This window comes from Entelurus aequoreus, linkage group LG09, assembly GCF_033978785.1.
Source record: "Entelurus aequoreus isolate RoL-2023_Sb linkage group LG09, RoL_Eaeq_v1.1, whole genome shotgun sequence".
Taxonomy (NCBI): Eukaryota; Metazoa; Chordata; class Actinopteri; order Syngnathiformes; family Syngnathidae; genus Entelurus; species Entelurus aequoreus.
Window position 1 is genome coordinate 57,790,335 of NC_084739.1, and position 17,500 is coordinate 57,807,834.

The 17,500-nt window shown below is 37.7% G+C and overlaps 1 protein-coding gene across 1 annotated transcript in view; it reads left to right on the forward strand.

Moving 5' to 3' along the window:
• nvl (nuclear VCP like) overlaps nucleotides 1–17,500 on the forward strand; it is a 53,171-nt gene that overhangs the window by 22,919 nt on the left and 12,752 nt on the right. Inside the window, exons 12-18 of the mRNA XM_062058999.1 lie at nucleotides 32–149; nucleotides 2,526–2,670; nucleotides 4,623–4,962; nucleotides 7,853–8,074; nucleotides 8,311–8,415; nucleotides 9,699–9,761; nucleotides 12,212–12,331. Of these exons, the coding sequence (XP_061914983.1) occupies nucleotides 32–149; nucleotides 2,526–2,670; nucleotides 4,623–4,962; nucleotides 7,853–8,074; nucleotides 8,311–8,415; nucleotides 9,699–9,761; nucleotides 12,212–12,331 (1,113 nt within the window). The remainder of the gene's footprint in view (nucleotides 1–31; nucleotides 150–2,525; nucleotides 2,671–4,622; nucleotides 4,963–7,852; nucleotides 8,075–8,310; nucleotides 8,416–9,698; nucleotides 9,762–12,211; nucleotides 12,332–17,500) is intronic.

Below are 17,500 nucleotides of genomic sequence, written 5' to 3' on the forward strand. Positions count from 1 at the left end.
TAACATGTTTAACTCTTGTATCTCATTGCAGAGTTCAGCTCCATGTATCCTGTTTATTGATGAGATAGATTCCATCACGCCAAAAAGAGAAATGGCCTCCAAAGACATGGAAAGAAGGATTGTCGCCCAGCTCCTCACCTGCATGGATGGTAAGATGCAATTATTTTCTCAGACAATTCTTTATCAATTAGACCTGGGCCAATAACACATTTTGGTGCGCGATTTATTGTCCTACAAATTATTGTAGATGGACATTATTTTCAGCATTATTTTGAGACCAAATAAAGCACTAATGTTACCATAATGCTGGTATCCCTTTCAAACGCAAAAAATCTTTATTCATTAGTATTTTTACTGTTGCAATTGGAAAGTCAGGAAATTGTAATCATGCTAAAATAAATAAACAAACAAACAAAAAAATGGACTCTCAATCTCGCAAAAAATTGCACTTCAATAAATATTAAACATCTTGAAGTGCAGTTTTTACCCCAGTTGTTGGGTGGGGGTTTTTGCTATCATTTTACAACAAATTCGCCATACCAGCTCATTCGTCCGTTTTGATAGGCTAATCTTGCTCATTCAGTTTGAAGCCGAAATATTACGACAACGGGACATTTTGGCTTTGCAATTTTGACTAAAGAAGTTAGCAGTCCAGCTTCCACTAACTGGGACAAAGATTGTCGACTACTTACAAGAGGGTTCCCTCCATTAATTTATTTCTACTATTGAATGGTCGTGCTCAGGTGCTGAGAGTAATGCACAGAGTGAAACCTCTTGCACCCTGTTTGATTATCTGCCCAGGCCTAGATTGAATACACTGTTTTGGACCGCTATTACAGGGCAAAATAAAAGTAGTGTTAGGCGATGCTGCAAAGTTTGGTATCAATCCGATACCAAGTAAATACAGGGCCTGTATTGCCAATACTGTTACTTTTTACTTGACGTTTTTCAAGATCATTGAATGATTTTGTGATTTTATTTTTAATTTCTTTAATAAAACATAGAACGATTTAAAAGAAACAAAAAATAAATCATTGGCGGGCTACACAGTGTTCTGGTTGCCAGTCAATGAGACAATTCTCACTCACATTCACTCCTAAAACTATCAAAACACAGAAACTGTACTGGGTTAGGTTTAAACCAAACCTTAAGTTACTAAGCCTTAAGGACTAAGGTTGCAGGTTGTAGTTTTAAAATATACAGCACAGTAATTCCTCAACCTATGAGCACATTGCATTCCACGGCCAAGCTTGTAACTCAGAATATCTTAGAGCAGCCCCGCCTAATGAAATTAATTGAAATCAATTGAATCTATCCTTTAAGCACAATTGTAACATTTAACATGATTTTCAAAAATAAAAGCAAACTTTTAGGTAAGAAATATTGTATGAAAACAAAACAATAGTAATACAAACTACTACAGTACAGTACTTTTATTAACGTTTTTTACTTTTTTTAATTTTACTTTTATTACTCAGTGGCCTAGTGGTTAGAGTGTCCGCCCTGAGATCGGTAGGTTGTGAGTTCAAACCCCGGCCGAGTCATACCAAAGACTATAAAAATGGGACCCATTACCTCCCTGCTTGGCACTCAGCATCAAGGGTTGGAATTGGGGGTTTAATCACCAAAATGATTCCCGGGCGCGGCCACTGCTGCTCCCCTCACCTCCCAGCGGTTGAGCAAGGGGATGGGTCAAATGCAGAGGACAAATTTCACCACACCTCGTGTGTGTGACAATCATTGGTACCTTAACTTTAACTTAATGTAACAGGGTAGGTAGGTAATGGAAAATTCCCACGGCCAGCACTCCCGTGAACCTGTTTTTAGTAATACAGTAATATTTATGTAAAGCCTTTACCTTTACCACCAAAAGGAAGAGGACTTTGAAATCCTTTTTAGTTTATACTGTTTGCCGTCTTCCCATATCATTAGATCCAACACGTACAACAAGTCAAGTTACCGAAGAGGGAAGGCTGTGATGGCAGCGAGTAATTGTGTTGAAATAGAGGATATTCCTACTTATGTTATCTCTCGCAGCCGGTTTTGCGGTTGAAGAGGATTACTAACGTGCACATTACGCCGAAACGCGGGAAGCAGGATGGCTGCTAAAGGTTGGAATGGAATGGTTAGAAAACAAAGCTTTTTCAGTCACTAGCTATAAGCCAATGCTAGCAAGTTAAAACGAATGTTTTGGGGCGGATCTTACGGCATTCACTGTGTCGTTGAGCTATGCCACCTAGCGGCTGAGTGGCTCGTAACTTAAACTATGCTCGCTATTTAAAGCATAACAAAAAGCCGAAGCACATATCATATCTCAAGTTACTTGTAAGTTGAGGTACCACTGTATTAATGTTCTCAAATAACAGGAAAAATATATCTTAAAAAATCATTTTTTGAAAGGCAAAATTTAAAAAAAAGTGCAGTTCCCCTTTCTTTCAGCCTTAGCTGTACTTAAGATGTAATGTCAGTTTTCACTTTAAATGACTTTTCCACAGTTATATTTTCTGTTTCTCACCTACCAACAGACTTGAGCAGTCTGGCATTCACAACTCAAGTCCTGGTCATTGGTGCTACCAACAGGCCAGACTCCCTTGACCCCGCCCTACGCCGAGCTGGACGCTTTGACAAAGAGATATGCCTTGGTATCCCAGATGAACCAGCGCGTCTCAGGTTTGTCAAAAATGACGTTTAAGATACATTCTATTTTGTGGACTGCAGCTAGAAATCTATTACAAAGCCGGGACGCGAAAAATACTGATGCGGCATAGTAGGTGATGTGGCATGACGACGTAGCCACATAGCATCCCTTTCCACTCAAGAATGGATGGATCTACACAGACATCGACTGTAACGATACCAAGTACAAGAGCCGTATATAGTCGATACTATAATAATTACATTGATATTTTTTATTATCTCAAAATATTTTGTAATTTTTTATTGTTTATAAACTCAGGAAATACGTCCCTGGACACAGGAGAACTTTAATTATGACCAATGTTAGATCTTGTAAGTACTTGGTATTGGATTGATACCAAAAATTCGTAGGATCGCCCAAAACTAATGTTAAGTATCCAAACAACAGAAGAATAATTGCTTAATACATTTTAAAAGAAGTGTATATAGAACATGTTAAACCCGAAGAGTAAGCAGATATTAACAGTAAATGAAGAAGTACATTAATAATCAATTTTCTACCACTTGTCCCTCATAATTTTGGCAAAATAATACATTCAGAAATAACAATACATTCAGAAATGACACAATATGTTACTGCATACGTCAGCTGCCAATTAGGAGCCTTTGTTTGTCTCCTTACTACTTAAACAGAAGTTATCTAGTACGTTCACTATCTTATTTAATGCCAAAATTGTTCTTTGATTGCAGTAAAAACATATGTTTAATGTATCATAAGATTTTCTGTTAAAATAAAGCCAATAATGAAATTTGTTTGTGGTCCCCTTTATTTTGAAAAGTATCGAAATACGTGTTGATACAGGTACTGGTACCAAAATTTTGGTATCGGAACAACCCTAATAGGTACTGTGAATGAAAGGCAACAATTTAAAATAGAGTTAATTTCCCCTTTAAACTACTGAGGATTCTTTAGATCAGGGGTCTCAAACTCAATTTACTTGGGGCTGCTGGAGGCAGAGTCTGGGTGAGACTGGGCCGCATCAGGTATTCCTCTAGGTAAGCTTTGTTAAAAAAAATTCCAATATTCTCTAACTTCTTTATTTTTGTTTTTTAACACAAAAAAATATAACAAATTAAGAATGATCAAAAATAAGGTCATTTAAAGTTGAAGCGTTGAACGGGCCCTGGCCCCCCTTCCGGACCCACCACCAAATATTTCAGGAGGATCAGAGCATGTGTAAGGAAGTTTTATATTTTTCCACTAGAATTGGGTAATATTTGTGCCATTGCAGCAATGCAGTTGCATCCCACCCAATAGTCTGACCCACCATCAAATATTTTAGGAAGCATGTGGAAGGAAGTATGACAGGTATAATTTTTCACCACAAGTTTTCATGCAGTTGCATCCCACCAAAGACCCCATTCCAATTATAGGAAAATCGAAGAATGTGTAAGGAAGTTATGAATGTTAAAGTTTTCCACCACAAGGGGGCGATAATGGCACCACAGTATTAATGTAGTTGGTCCCACCCAACACCCCAAACCATCAATGAAAAATTCAGGATGATAGGAGCATTTGGAAAGAACTTAAGTCTGTTCTAATTTTCCACTACAAGGGGGCAATATTTTTACCAATGTAATGATGCAATTGCATCTCGCCCACTACGGAGATCCACGTTCAAAAATTTCGGCTGTTGGTGCAAATTGGCAGCCATGTTTCTGTCAGTATACATCAGGGCACCTGTGGCTCCAAATGTAGCTTACCACCACCTCAATGTGACTGTGGAGTGAATTTAATAATGGGTTTCACTGGAATGAAAAAGCACCATAAAATGTATTATTATTATATGTTGTATAAACATTTCACCCTGAAATGAATGATGACAATAATTATTGAAGGCCCAAAACTGAATGAATTTCATACCCTTGATGAGTGTATGCAGAAGTCTTACCACAACTGTATCTGTATGTGTGTGTTCTATCAGGATTTTGAAGACTTTGTGTCGTCAGTTGAAGATGCCAGAGGATTTTGACTACGGCAAGCTGGCCCGTCTCACTCCCGGCTATGTGGGTGCGGACCTCATGGCACTTTGCCGCGAAGCTGCCATGAACGCTGCCAACAGAGTTCTGTTGGTGGAAAAAGGACAGCAGGAGAGCCAAACGGAGGACCTGTTAAAAATGGACACTGACGCAGATGTAATGAACAAAGAAATCGTTGAAAACAACTGCACATCAGCTTCTTTAACTGTACAGAACAGAATAAACTCAGGTGTAGTGGATGATAATCGGTTACTTCAGGATGATCCACAACACGAACATCTGCCGGTAAGGATCATACAAGCACATCTCAATTCTACATAGTCCTCCACTATTCTCTGTATGTACGTTATATATCACTTTATAGCAGTGACGTGCGGTGAGGTTCATGACTGGTGAGGCACTGACTTCATCACAGTCAGATTTACAAATGAATGAGTATCTTATTCACCATTTGATTGGCAGCAGTTAACGGGTTATGTTTAAAAGCTCATACCAGCATTCTTCCCTGCTTGGCACTCAGCATCAAGGGTTAGAATTGGGGGTTAAATCACTAAAATTATTCCCGGGCGCGGCGCCGCTGCTGCCCATTGCTCCCTCACCTCCCAGGGGGTGATCAAGGGGATGGGGAAAATGCAGAGAACAAATTTCACCACACCTAGTGTGTGTGTGACAATCATTGGTACTTTAACTTTACACATACAAACGGTAGCACACAAAAAAGCACATTTAATAAAAAAAACGTTATTATGGTCTTACCTTTACTTATAAGTGCGGGAACAGTGGTGTTCGTGTTGGAGGAGTTGTGAATGAATGAAATATGAAATCCGTGCTGCAGTCTGCAGGTGTACCTAATGTTGTGTCCCTGCACTCGTTCGCGGCTCCTCCGACGCGAGCATTGTTGTTTGCACTTTTTGGCTTCTTGTTAAGTGACTTTTTTTGGGTGGATTCGGTCTTGCACGTGGAGGGTTTGGGTGTGGGCTTTGGTTGGTGTGGCGCTCCCGTCGGGCGGTGCATTCTGCGGCGGGGGTGCTTGGCACAAGAAGGCGGGTTACTGCGAGCCTCCCACAGTGCGTCTTCGCAGCAGTTTTATGATCGCTCAGCACAAGAAATACTTTACACACATACAGTTGTTGACAAAATACACTGTACATTATATACCTCAGCTAACTAAAATATGGAAATGTATAATATAATTCATATAGCAATACGGTCTCACTGCACAGCAGGCCAGCACTTAGCCCAGTCCGCAATCCATGGTGAGGCACAAGTGCCTCAACTGGCTGCTGATCACCGCACCGTCTCTTCTCAGTATTTGAACGGCAAATGTGAAAATTCAGCGATTTTGAATAAAAATAATCTAAAACTGGTGAAGTTAAATGGAAAATAACTTTATAGTATAATCACTGAATACATATAACAATTTAATTAATTTTTTTTCTTTTTACATTTTTTTTCTTTCCATGATGGCAGGTGAGGCCCCGCCACGTCACTGCTTTATAGTGGTTTTTATCAAAGCTATATGTCCTGTATACACACAAATGAATGCCAAAATCGCTGATCTTTTCCCCATTTATTTATAAAACACAAAAAGGACAAGTCCATTTTTTAATAATATTTTGTTTCAACAGTGTATACAAGGTCATATCTACACATATGAATTTAGAAATTGGCATCTGTAATTTCTCGGTGTCTGCAGGAATGTTTTTGATTGTCGTTGCACTGTCAGGTGCGTTTAATGTGCTTCTTTTTTTCACTTGGTGGTTTTGAGGTAATGTTAGTATCTTGTCACATTTGAACAGTGTCTCTGCACGGTTCTTCATCAGAATCAGCTTTATTGGCCAACTATTTTTAACACACAAGGAATTTGACTTAGTAGACTGTGCTCTCTTTGTTCAATGTAAGAAATAAATAAACACGCATTGACTACGAGAGAGTGCAGTACATGGAGTGTCCTGTACATTAGACGTGTTTAAGTCGCTAGCAACGACTCGTTGGCGGCATGTTTTGCAATTTACCCTTGTTTGGTCCGTAAATTGTTGATGTTAATGCTTCACCGGCTGGCGGCGTAAAGTTATTTCAAGTGACGTTACCTGAATTAGCCTGAGCCCAGACGTTAAAATGATGATAAACGCAATATATATATCGTACCGTCGACATTTTTACCTCATAGTACAATATATATTGTTATATTGCACAGCACTATATACTACTGAATCACTGATGGGCACTAGTCTTGGAACTAGGGCTGTAGCTTTAGATTATTTTTGTAATCGAGTAATTAAGCGATTAGTTTGTTCGTTTAATTGAGTAATCGTATACAACACATAAAATACCCCTCAAAGGGTATTTTAGGGAAAATAGTTCAAATAACTATTTTCTGCTTGCCATAACTGTCACTCTTTTTTTCAAATAAATGTACTTCGTCAACATTGAGTTTGTACTTTTAAAATTTGTGCATGAATAAAACTTTGGGGAAAAAATTGCTGTTTGCCACCACACAGATCACAGCACCCACACACAACCGTCCACATATTTAAAGTTCCAGGCACTCCATACGCCCAGATTTTTAGAATTGTGTTTTGTTACATACATTAAAAGATTATTCGAAGCAATAGAATATAAATTAAAACTTTTTTCTAATCAATTAATAGTTGCAGCCCTACTTGGTACTTATACTTGCTCACGTCTCCCCCTGCAAACTTTTGCTTAGTGTAATTTGCGCCTCCAAAAAGTCCTCTTTAACCATAAAGCTGATTACTTTGCTTGTGCACAACTTGTTCAGAAGGGCATATCACTCAGCCCCACAAATACCTCCTCCAATTTGCACAAAAAATGTGTTATAAGGCACCGATTAGTTCCAGCTGCAATAACGCCTATTCTCTCTTTTATTACCATCGTTCGCTCACTACGAAGAACGTTACCAAGCGCTATAATCGACGAGTTGTGGTTGCTCTGAGTTCAAGTCACATGTCCCACACTTAATCCTAACAAATTATAAAAGCAGGGTCGTCCAAAATGCGGCCCACGGTTCTTACGTCCCTAAACTAGTTGCATGAAGAGCATACTATTAAAGGCAAGCCAAGTCTTGTTTAATCTGATTTTTCATGGCTAAATCGCTGTGCCTTGAAATAGTTTTGTTGAATATAACTTTGTGGTGTTTATGCTCTGTGTCCAGCAGGGGGACCTGTGTCGACTGATGCATTTGCTCAAGAGCACTGAAATGCTATCAGAGCAAGAGTTGACTAGCCTCTCAATCATCATGTCAGACTTTGAGGCCTCTCTTTCCAGTGTTCAGCCTTCAGCCAAGCGGGAGGGCTTTGCCACTGTGCCAGATGTCACCTGGGACGATGTGGGAGCCCTTCATGAAATAAGAGAAGAACTGACCATGGCAATATTGGTAAATAATTCTTCTGTTATGAATTTATTTGTCTTGGCCTTATACTATTAATTTTTTATACCCAGGAAAACCATTTAACTTATTACAGTTTTGTCTATCTATTTCCATTGATCTGCTTGTCCTTCTCAGGTTTGTGGGGCTCTTGGAGTCTATACCAGCTCCAAATATTTTTCTCAGCATTGCAACAAAGAAAATGTATTTTTATCGCTTACCACACACGTCTCTTTGTGATGCAGGCTCCAGTACGTTCTCCGGAGCAGTTCAAGGCTCTAGGACTAAGTGCTCCATCCGGAGTGTTGCTGGCTGGTCCTCCAGGATGTGGGAAAACTTTACTTGCTAAGGTTGTTCACCATGCAGTAGATGAACACAAATGTCAAAGTTTGTACGCTAGGAATGAGCGCTCTGGCCTAAAATCTATATCACGATATATATTGCAGCTTCCTGCAATAATGGATCAAGATGTATTATTTGGCATATACAGTAAATGACAATAGAACCATTTCAAAATGGGTTACGAGGGTTCTTAATTTGGCTGATGACGTATAGAGTAACATTGCGTCATTTCCAGTTGTATTATTTTTTTCAAAACTATTTTTAATCTTCTTGCTAATTTACTACGTTAGCTGGATACTTTCTGTTGTAGTGTGGTTTTATCTATACTTCAGTTACAATGTAAATATTATTGTGTTTGTTTCTATCCTTTACATTAGTTTTGGGCAACCTACAAATTTAGGTATCGATCCAATACCAAGTAGTTAAAGGGGCAGTATTGACTAGAGGTGGGAATCTTTGTGCACCTCACGATACGATTACGATTCAGGGGCTACAAGCCGGCGGTGTGTGGATTTTTTTTTTTTCTCTGTACTGTGTGGAGTGTAGCTTGTTTACCTATTCCTTTTTCTCTGGTTCTCCAGTGATAATGACACAATAAACCGTTAATTTGCGACATTAAAGGTAAGGATATATATTTATTTGTTTTAAACATTTGTTTTTTGAATTGTTGGCATATATAGTCAAGAAACACAATTAAACACATGTCAAGGCAAAGATTTGTGATTTAGAAGCTGCACTATTGAGGTACTCTACATTAGCCGCGAGGGAGGACACTACTAACAAAGCTGGTTCACATGCCTTAAAAATGGGTTAAATGTGCCTTTGTGTATCTAAATTTAAGTGTTTGTAAAATATTTTTAGTATTAAAGTCAAAACCTTTGTAAAACATGACAAATAATTCCTGTTATTTGGCTAATTAATTTAATTGCACTTCTTTTAATTCTAATTCAACATCCTGTGGGGTGAAGCCAATTCAATTGAATTTCCAAATTAATTGAATTAAAAGTCAAAGTTTGGAGTTTTGCACAATCCTGGTGTGTGAGTGTCTATTGTGGTATCTAGTGTGGCGTACAAACACCAAAAATGTTGGTGGAAAAAAAACATTTTAGACTGTAAATTAATTTTATTCTATAGTATGATAACCTGAGCACATTGTATGTCTGAAATGTGTAGCATCATTAAGGTAAAGTTGGGTAAAATACACCAATGTTTTTATTCCCTGTAATATACCTGTCTTTTCCTCTGTGACTTGACCAATATTTTCCTGTCATACTTTCATGTCTCCTGACAGGCAGTGGCCAACGAGTCAGGGCTTAACTTCATCTCTGTCAAAGGTCCCGAGTTGCTCAATATGGTGAGTTGTACAGCCAAGGAGAACTGGGTGTTGTAGCTATTACAATTCAGCATCATTTGTCTGTTTTTGAGTAAAGATATGATTGAAATGTAAGTTTTCATCAAAAATTGCTCATAGTATCCAAAAACAAAGAACCTACAAATCTGGACGGGCTTATCCAATTTCTGATGTTTAGATAATGGCTATTAGATTTACTATCAGACGATGCTGTCAAGTGATCACTTGAATAATGGTAACTCCAGAATTCCAATAATGATCAGATTTTTAGTGTATATGTAAACAAGTTCAACACAACATACAATGTCTTAGATCAAGGTTCAGAAACCCACTGATTGCAATTGACCAGTCAATCTTCGGGATTTTTACGGGTAAATTCCGAAAATCTTCGGGAAAATAAATGCATTATCTCCCTAGTGCACTCCTCTCCTGGAGTGTGACCAACAGACCTGTTAACAGGCATGCATGAATAGCTGAACATGCCTAACCGCTCTCCAGGGGGTCCAGGCACACACACCACCGGCCCTAACCGTACCCGAACAACCCTCCAGCGCTGAGGTGCCAGCAAACCTGCAGTGCATGACGTCGACATCCCAAAAAATTATCGCGCTGTGGCAAAACGTTAAGGCTGACTGTTGCAAAGTATCGACCAGCTCCAATTCTCACCAAACTCCCTTTCTCACGACAAGACGCTAACAAGCCAATAGATTGTGGTTGGTCACAGCATCAATGCCAACCCACGTGTGCCAAGCTATGACGAAGAGCCATAAAAGCAAGGTGGCCAAAATTAAACTTAGGCACACTACGGAAAAATTTAACCAGAAACAGTCAGCAAAAGTGTGTAAAACCGCAAAAGGCACCATAAGACAAAGCCAACATCTTGACACCAACAATCAATAACTAATAAGACAAAGCTTTGTCTATCACTTCAGCTTTTCTACAAAACAAAATCACAGTTAGTGCGGAGTAGAACTTGCCTTGATTCCTGGCTGACACTAGGAATCTTGGCCTCGAAAAGGTTGGTGACCACTGTCCCAAATGATTAGCCTCTATTTCCCAAGTATTCAGGGGGAATCCTAAAAATCTAATGCCTCCTAAGAATCTAAATGCCATTCCAATATGATTTAAAGCAGTGGTCCCCAACCTTTTTGTAGCTGCGGACCGGTCAATGCTTGAAAATTTGTCCCAAATTTTGTCCCCCTTTTTTTTTTTATTGTTTTATTTTTTATTTTTTATTTTTTTATAAAGAAATACAATCTTGTGTGCTTACGGACTGTATCCCTGCAGACTGTATTGATATATAATGTATATATTGTGTTTTTTATGTTGATTTAATAACAAATTAAAAAAATAATTTTTTATTTTTTTATTTTTTTTATTTCTTGTGCGGCCCGGTGGTTGGGGACCACTGATTTAAAGGGTCACGATGTGATGGACAGAATAAAGGGTGCATCCCTAATTGTATTTTAAAGTGATTGTGTGTGCCATACCTGTCAATGACTTGTGTACCCCACACTGTATTTTCCCTTCAATGGATGCCTTAACCAGTACTCTCATACTTCTAAGGGACCACCTGAGGGCTGCTTGGGGCTCCCTTGTTGTGTTGCTTTGGCACTCCTGGCAACATCCGTAGTGGGCCATGCACTGTTGGTATAGTCCTTTTTTGACTATGATCCAAAGAGCTTCACCACTACAGTCCGTTCCAGCGACTGCTTTACTGCAGATACTGTGTCGATCCGTCTGTTGATTTCCACAATTCATCCTCCCTTTATACATGGCCACGGTTCTTACAACTAAAATATGATCTCATTCATGAGGGAGAAAAAAAACAAAAGAGGGTCCAAAGAATGTGTTCTAAAATAATTCACGTATGATATATTTAACAATGCCTGCCTAGCTGTAGGCATTGTGACTGTGTTCTGGGTACTTATTGTGTTTAATCATGTCTCGCTACATAATTAGAGATTCAAGATTTAATTTGCCTCTGGCTAGAATCTGGTGTGTTTACATTTCATTGCACAATGTAGAGAAATGAGAATTAACATGCAATGTCCCTCCAAAATAAAATTCAAATGAAGTCCAGGGAACTATAGAAAAGAGTTTAGCATGGCTATTAGTTAAATGAGCTGCCATGTTTTACACCCTGTATTTTAGCATTCGGTAGAGGTATTCAACCGTGTCCCTCATGGGGTTGTGTGTTGTGTATTCTTCTAACAATGTCTGTTAAAATCTGAAGTCTTTTTTTCAACCCAAACAAGAGTATACTAGTAAGGGAGTACTATTCCACTGGGGGTACTATACTGAATAAATGTGGAGAACCACTGGTCTTTACTGTATGTTTTTCATATTATAAACAAGTGCAGGAGGAAGATGCCGATGCCCTGTGGGACATCATATCATAGTCTGTGACTGTGTATTTGTAGTTATTTTCTTATTTCTGTTTTGCTTTTCAGTATGTTGGAGAAAGTGAGCGGGCTGTCAGACAAATTTTCCAAAGGGGGCGCAATTCTGCTCCTTGTGTCATCTTCTTCGACGAGATTGATGCTTTGTGTCCTCGCCGGTCAGGCCATGAGGTGAGAGAGTTAGATATGATCAGAACGTGTTTACAATAGTAGTCAAAAAGTAAAATTGAACAAAATATATTTAACAACTTTGGGGGAACTTATAAGCTTCTTATTGTACTGTATTGTTTGTCTGTATTCTAGACTTAGACTAGACTTCCTTTTTATTGTCATTCAAATTTGAACTTTACAGTACAGATAAGAACGAAATTTTGTTGCATTAGCTCATGGTAGTGCAGGATAAAAAATCAATAAGGTGCATATATAAATAAATAGATTACTGTACAGATACATATATTGCAGTTTTGCATTTGCATCCACGTTTATGGATGTATGTTATATTGTCTTTACATTCCAGCAAGTTAATCCATTTTGGGGGGGAATTGAGGGGATTATTATGATGCGTTCAAGAGTCTTACGGCCTGAGGGAAGAAGCTGTTACAGAACCTGGAGGTTCTGCTACGGAGGCTGCGGAACCTCTTTCTAGAGTCCAACAGTAAAACAGTCCTTGGTGGGGGTGGGAGGAGTCTCTGCAGAGTTTCTGAGCCCTGGTCAGGCAGCAGCTTTTTGCGATTCATCCATGTAATTAAACATTACCACACATGTACTAATTGACTTGTGTTATTAAATAGGCTTATGTAGAAAACCCCAGTTAACCATAACTTTCCCCAAACAAGTACACCTTACAATAAAATTGGAATATTGAAACCCATTTTAAATTTACCCCGTTTGTCAACAACCCGTCTATGTGGACCAACTCATCAAGTCCTGGTCCACTGTGACCTTTTAATTATTAAAAAGTGCCCGCTTAGGTCAGGGTTGACCGCTTTTGTCGACATAAAATAAGTAATGTGAAATAACAGCAACACAAACACTGCCTAGTTACATGGCATTATAACCTGCACACAGTGACTTCCTGTACAGTGTAAAGTAAACTTCAAAAGTTTGGCAGTATTAACCTGAATTCTACTACTTCAATAAACTAAATGTACTCATTTCATTTATTTTAAATTGTTAAAGAAGAGAGATTTGTGCATTTGCAAAAATTATTCAAATAAAAAATACAACCACATTAACACATTATCTCTGTAAAAAGATCATTTAAAAACACAAGGTTCTAAATCAAAATATACACAAATGGTGTTATTTTGTTGACACCCGCTGAGCCAGCAGTTTTAAAGAGGCCTTATCATGCAAAACCAACTTGTCTTACTTATTGGTACATGCTGTTGTGCATTTGGGATCTGCATAAGTCCAAAAATTTTTAAATCAAAGCATGGAGGTATTGCGAAGATATTTATAAAACAATCTTGCCTTCTTATCTACTTCCTCCAAACGGTCCGTGTAGAATGTGCACAATTGGTGACATCACCAGTTGGGAACATCGTCAGCGGATTACCCATATATGGTATAAAACTCTACCCAAACTGCCTTGGTGCCTTGCACATTTCAAACCTCCAATCCCATCTGAAAAAGTAAGAAGTGCCTGGCTAACTTTTTGGTTTTGCGGCAATGTGTCTTTAACTGTGAAGAAGTCTCTTTTAGTGCGTACAAAGAATTGTACTGCTTTACTCACAAACCTTCACAAAAAAAGATTTTCCAAAAATCGGAAAATGGTCAGCTTTTTATGGCAATGAAGTAGACTATGGAGCGGTAAGTAGTAACAGTGAGTTAGAAGTAGCAATTGAAATATGTAGTTAGCTTAGCCTTCCACTGTAAGACAATAGCATCACCGTCTTCAGGCAAAAATAAAGATTTTTTTTCCAAAAACTAGTTTTAATTGGATCAGTTTCTACTGTGTTTGGTGATGGTCGAGTAACTTATATAATCCGTTATGTTTACGATGTCGCTCGTAGCTTGAGTCTCTACTTGTTTCGAAGCAGCTGTGCAGTGGAGTTTTTTACATGATATGGAATAGAACCGCCTTTTATTGTCAATATACTGTACATATGTATTCGTTCAGGATCTAGCATTAGAAAGTTAGACGGGGTAGAAGTTTAACTTTAGGCAGCATATACTTCAAGGCCTGTATGTCAGCCGGCCTTCTTTCCCCGCTTTTGTCCGCCCTCATCTTCGCTTCCTTTATTAGCGCCGACAACAAACCACGATTAGCCGCTGATCTCGCTATATCATCTGCGATGTTGTGTTGTGGTGAAAGTCAGTCAAAACAGTTGGCTTGTAGTAGTCGCTGATCTCCATAGTGCACAATTAGAGCTAAAAAGCTAAAAAAAACTCAAAGCTATTTCTGCCGGGCGGAGGCGAATGCTCACTGAGCTTGAGGGGGTGTAGTGAGGAGAGGTTAGTTTGCATCTAACAACTCCGCCACTCAAAACGAGCTTTCTGTAAAGGGAGCAAAACAAATTGGCTTAAAAAAGGTTTGTAGAATAAAATATATGCAAATCTTAAACTTAAAATTTAGAAAATGGGGATTAAAAAAAAAATATTTTTTTCGTGACATTCAAATTGAACAGACTAGTAATTTTAATATTTCAATAATATTGTATGAATCTGAACTAAAATGCAACATCAATGTATATGTACTGTATAATGAAAGTTGAAATTGTTTGAATGTTTAAATGGTTTAGATCAGGGGTCACCAACCTTTTTGAAACCAAGGGCTACTTCTTGGGTACTGATTAATGCGAAGGGCTACCAGTTAGATACACACTTAAATAAATTGCCAGAAGTAGCCAATTTGCTCAATTTACCTTTAACTCTGTTATTATTAATAATTAATGATATTTATCTTTGTGGAAACACTGATCATCTTAATGATTTCTCACAATAAATATATATAGAAACAGATAAATATCAATATGCAACACTTTATTTTTATATTTTCTCTAAGTGCACATTTTTCAAATTGAACATTTTCAAATGATCACTTCTAAGACAGTCTTGTGAAATCACAATATCCCATTTTAACTAGCTAGCCACTAACATTTTTTAACAAATCATGAATTACTTTGCACCATGTTTGTACAAATAATAACTCATGTAAAATACAAAAGTAAACTCTCACATTTTTAAATCATGTCACACTTTGAACTGGACACCAAATCTGTTATCTGTTTATTTGTCAGTTAGTGGGAAGCCTGGCATTGCATGCTGTTAACTAGTGTGTTGTACTCTGGTGTGTAACTTGACACTGCAACTCTGAGTGAGTCTTGCAGATGTGCATCAGTGAGGCGTGTTCTGTGTTTGTTCTTGATGAAGTTCATGTCAGAAAAGGCTGATTCACAAAGATAAGATTTTTCCTCATTGTTTGCGGAACCTTCTTAATCTTTTGGACATATTTTCACAGCAATCTGGCCTTAAGCTTAATTATGATAAATGTAAAATGTTAAGGATCGGAAATCTAAAGGGAACGTCCTTTCGAATGGAATGCAAAGTGCCTGTTTTGTGGACAGATGGACCAGTTAACATACTTGGTGTTGTTGTCCCAGAAAATCTGGAAGATCTAGGCTCAGTAAATTATGATAATCGACTAAGAAAGCTGGACAAAATTATGCAATTATGGAAAGGGAAATCCCTAACCTTGTATGGTAAAATGTCTATTGCCAACTCGTTAATTATTCCTCAATTTATTTATTTTTTTTTGTCATTACCAGCCCCATCACAAAACTTTTTTAAGATTTATGAGCGGAGGGTCTTCGATTTTGTCTGGAACGGCAAACCAGAAAAGATTAAAACAAAGGTTTTGTACAAAGAGTATGAATATGGGGGCCTGAAACTTCTCAACCTTGAAGCTATGTGTCTGTCTTTAAAAGCATCAATTGTTCCAAAGATGTATTTAAACATTGAGTGGTACACAAATGTCCTGTTGGACAAAAAACATGTACTGTATCAAAAGAAATTGTATCCTTTTTTACAAGTGATCCCCTCCCAGAGAGTCTGCTGGGAAACATGGTGGGGTTCATAAAGGAAACAATCCACTCATAGTGGTGTTTTCAATTTTATGTGCCAGAAAAAAGAGACAATATTTTGCAGCAGTTAATATGGATGAACTCTAATATTGTAATAGATGGAAAGCCTTTCTTTTGGAAAAATATGTTTGAAAGAGGAATCATTTTTGTCAATGATATTATCAATGAGAATGGTAAAATTATGAAGTATGATGAATTTAGAGCTATGTATGGTGATGCTTGCTCAAGCTTTTCATTTTATCAACTAACTGGAGTAATTGGGAAAAGATGGAAACAAATAATTAATTATGGAACTACTAAATTATTAGTTTGTAAACTTCTAATAAGAAATTCTAGTTGGCAAAAAGGAACTAAAATAAATAGAAAAATATATAATTTTTATTTAATAAAGAAATCTTTGAAGGCTGCCTCATACAACACAAATGGAAAATGGGAGGACTTTTTTGACTGCCCGTTGCCATGGGATGCCATATTCAAACTACCGTAATCTATAAAACCACTATCGATGTGCATAATCGTTATTTTCAAATTAAAATTATTTATAACTTCTTACCCACAGGGAAAATGTTAAAATTATGGAATATGACAGAGTCAGATGATTGCCGATTTTGTTGTCAGGAGCCTGAATCCACCCTGCATTTGTTTTGGTATTGTCATATTGTGTCTTTGTTTTGGGTGGAAGTTGAAAACATGTGTTTAAGGATTGGTTTGTTTATGAAGCTTAATGTGGTTTCTGTTATTTTAGGAGAGTTAATTGACAATCATGATTTAGTCAATTTAATTATAGTACTCTGTAAAATGTTTATTTTTAAGGCCAAAAACAGATATTCACTTAGTATTACTTTCTTTAAAACATTTATTCAGTATTTTCTAACTTTAAAAAGTTACCTGTTTGAAAACGATAATGATGCCAAAAAACATTAAAAAAAAGAAATCAGGCTTGAAAAACCGGGAAGTCTGGGGAAAAAATTGTGAATTTGGGGAAATTGTTGATGAAAAGCCCGGGATTCCTAATTAGGCTGAACAGTTTGAAGTTGGAACGGTTTCAAATCGGTTGTGGAAGATGGAGTGCGCCAAAATATGGAGAATAATAATAATACTAAAATTAATCAATAGATTAATTATTTAATGCTTTGGAGCACTCACACACACCTTACAAATTCAACAATATGAAATAAATTCCACAACATGTTGTCATAACTATCACTGCAAAGCCAGCAACAATACAGAACACATGCAAAACACGATTTGGTTA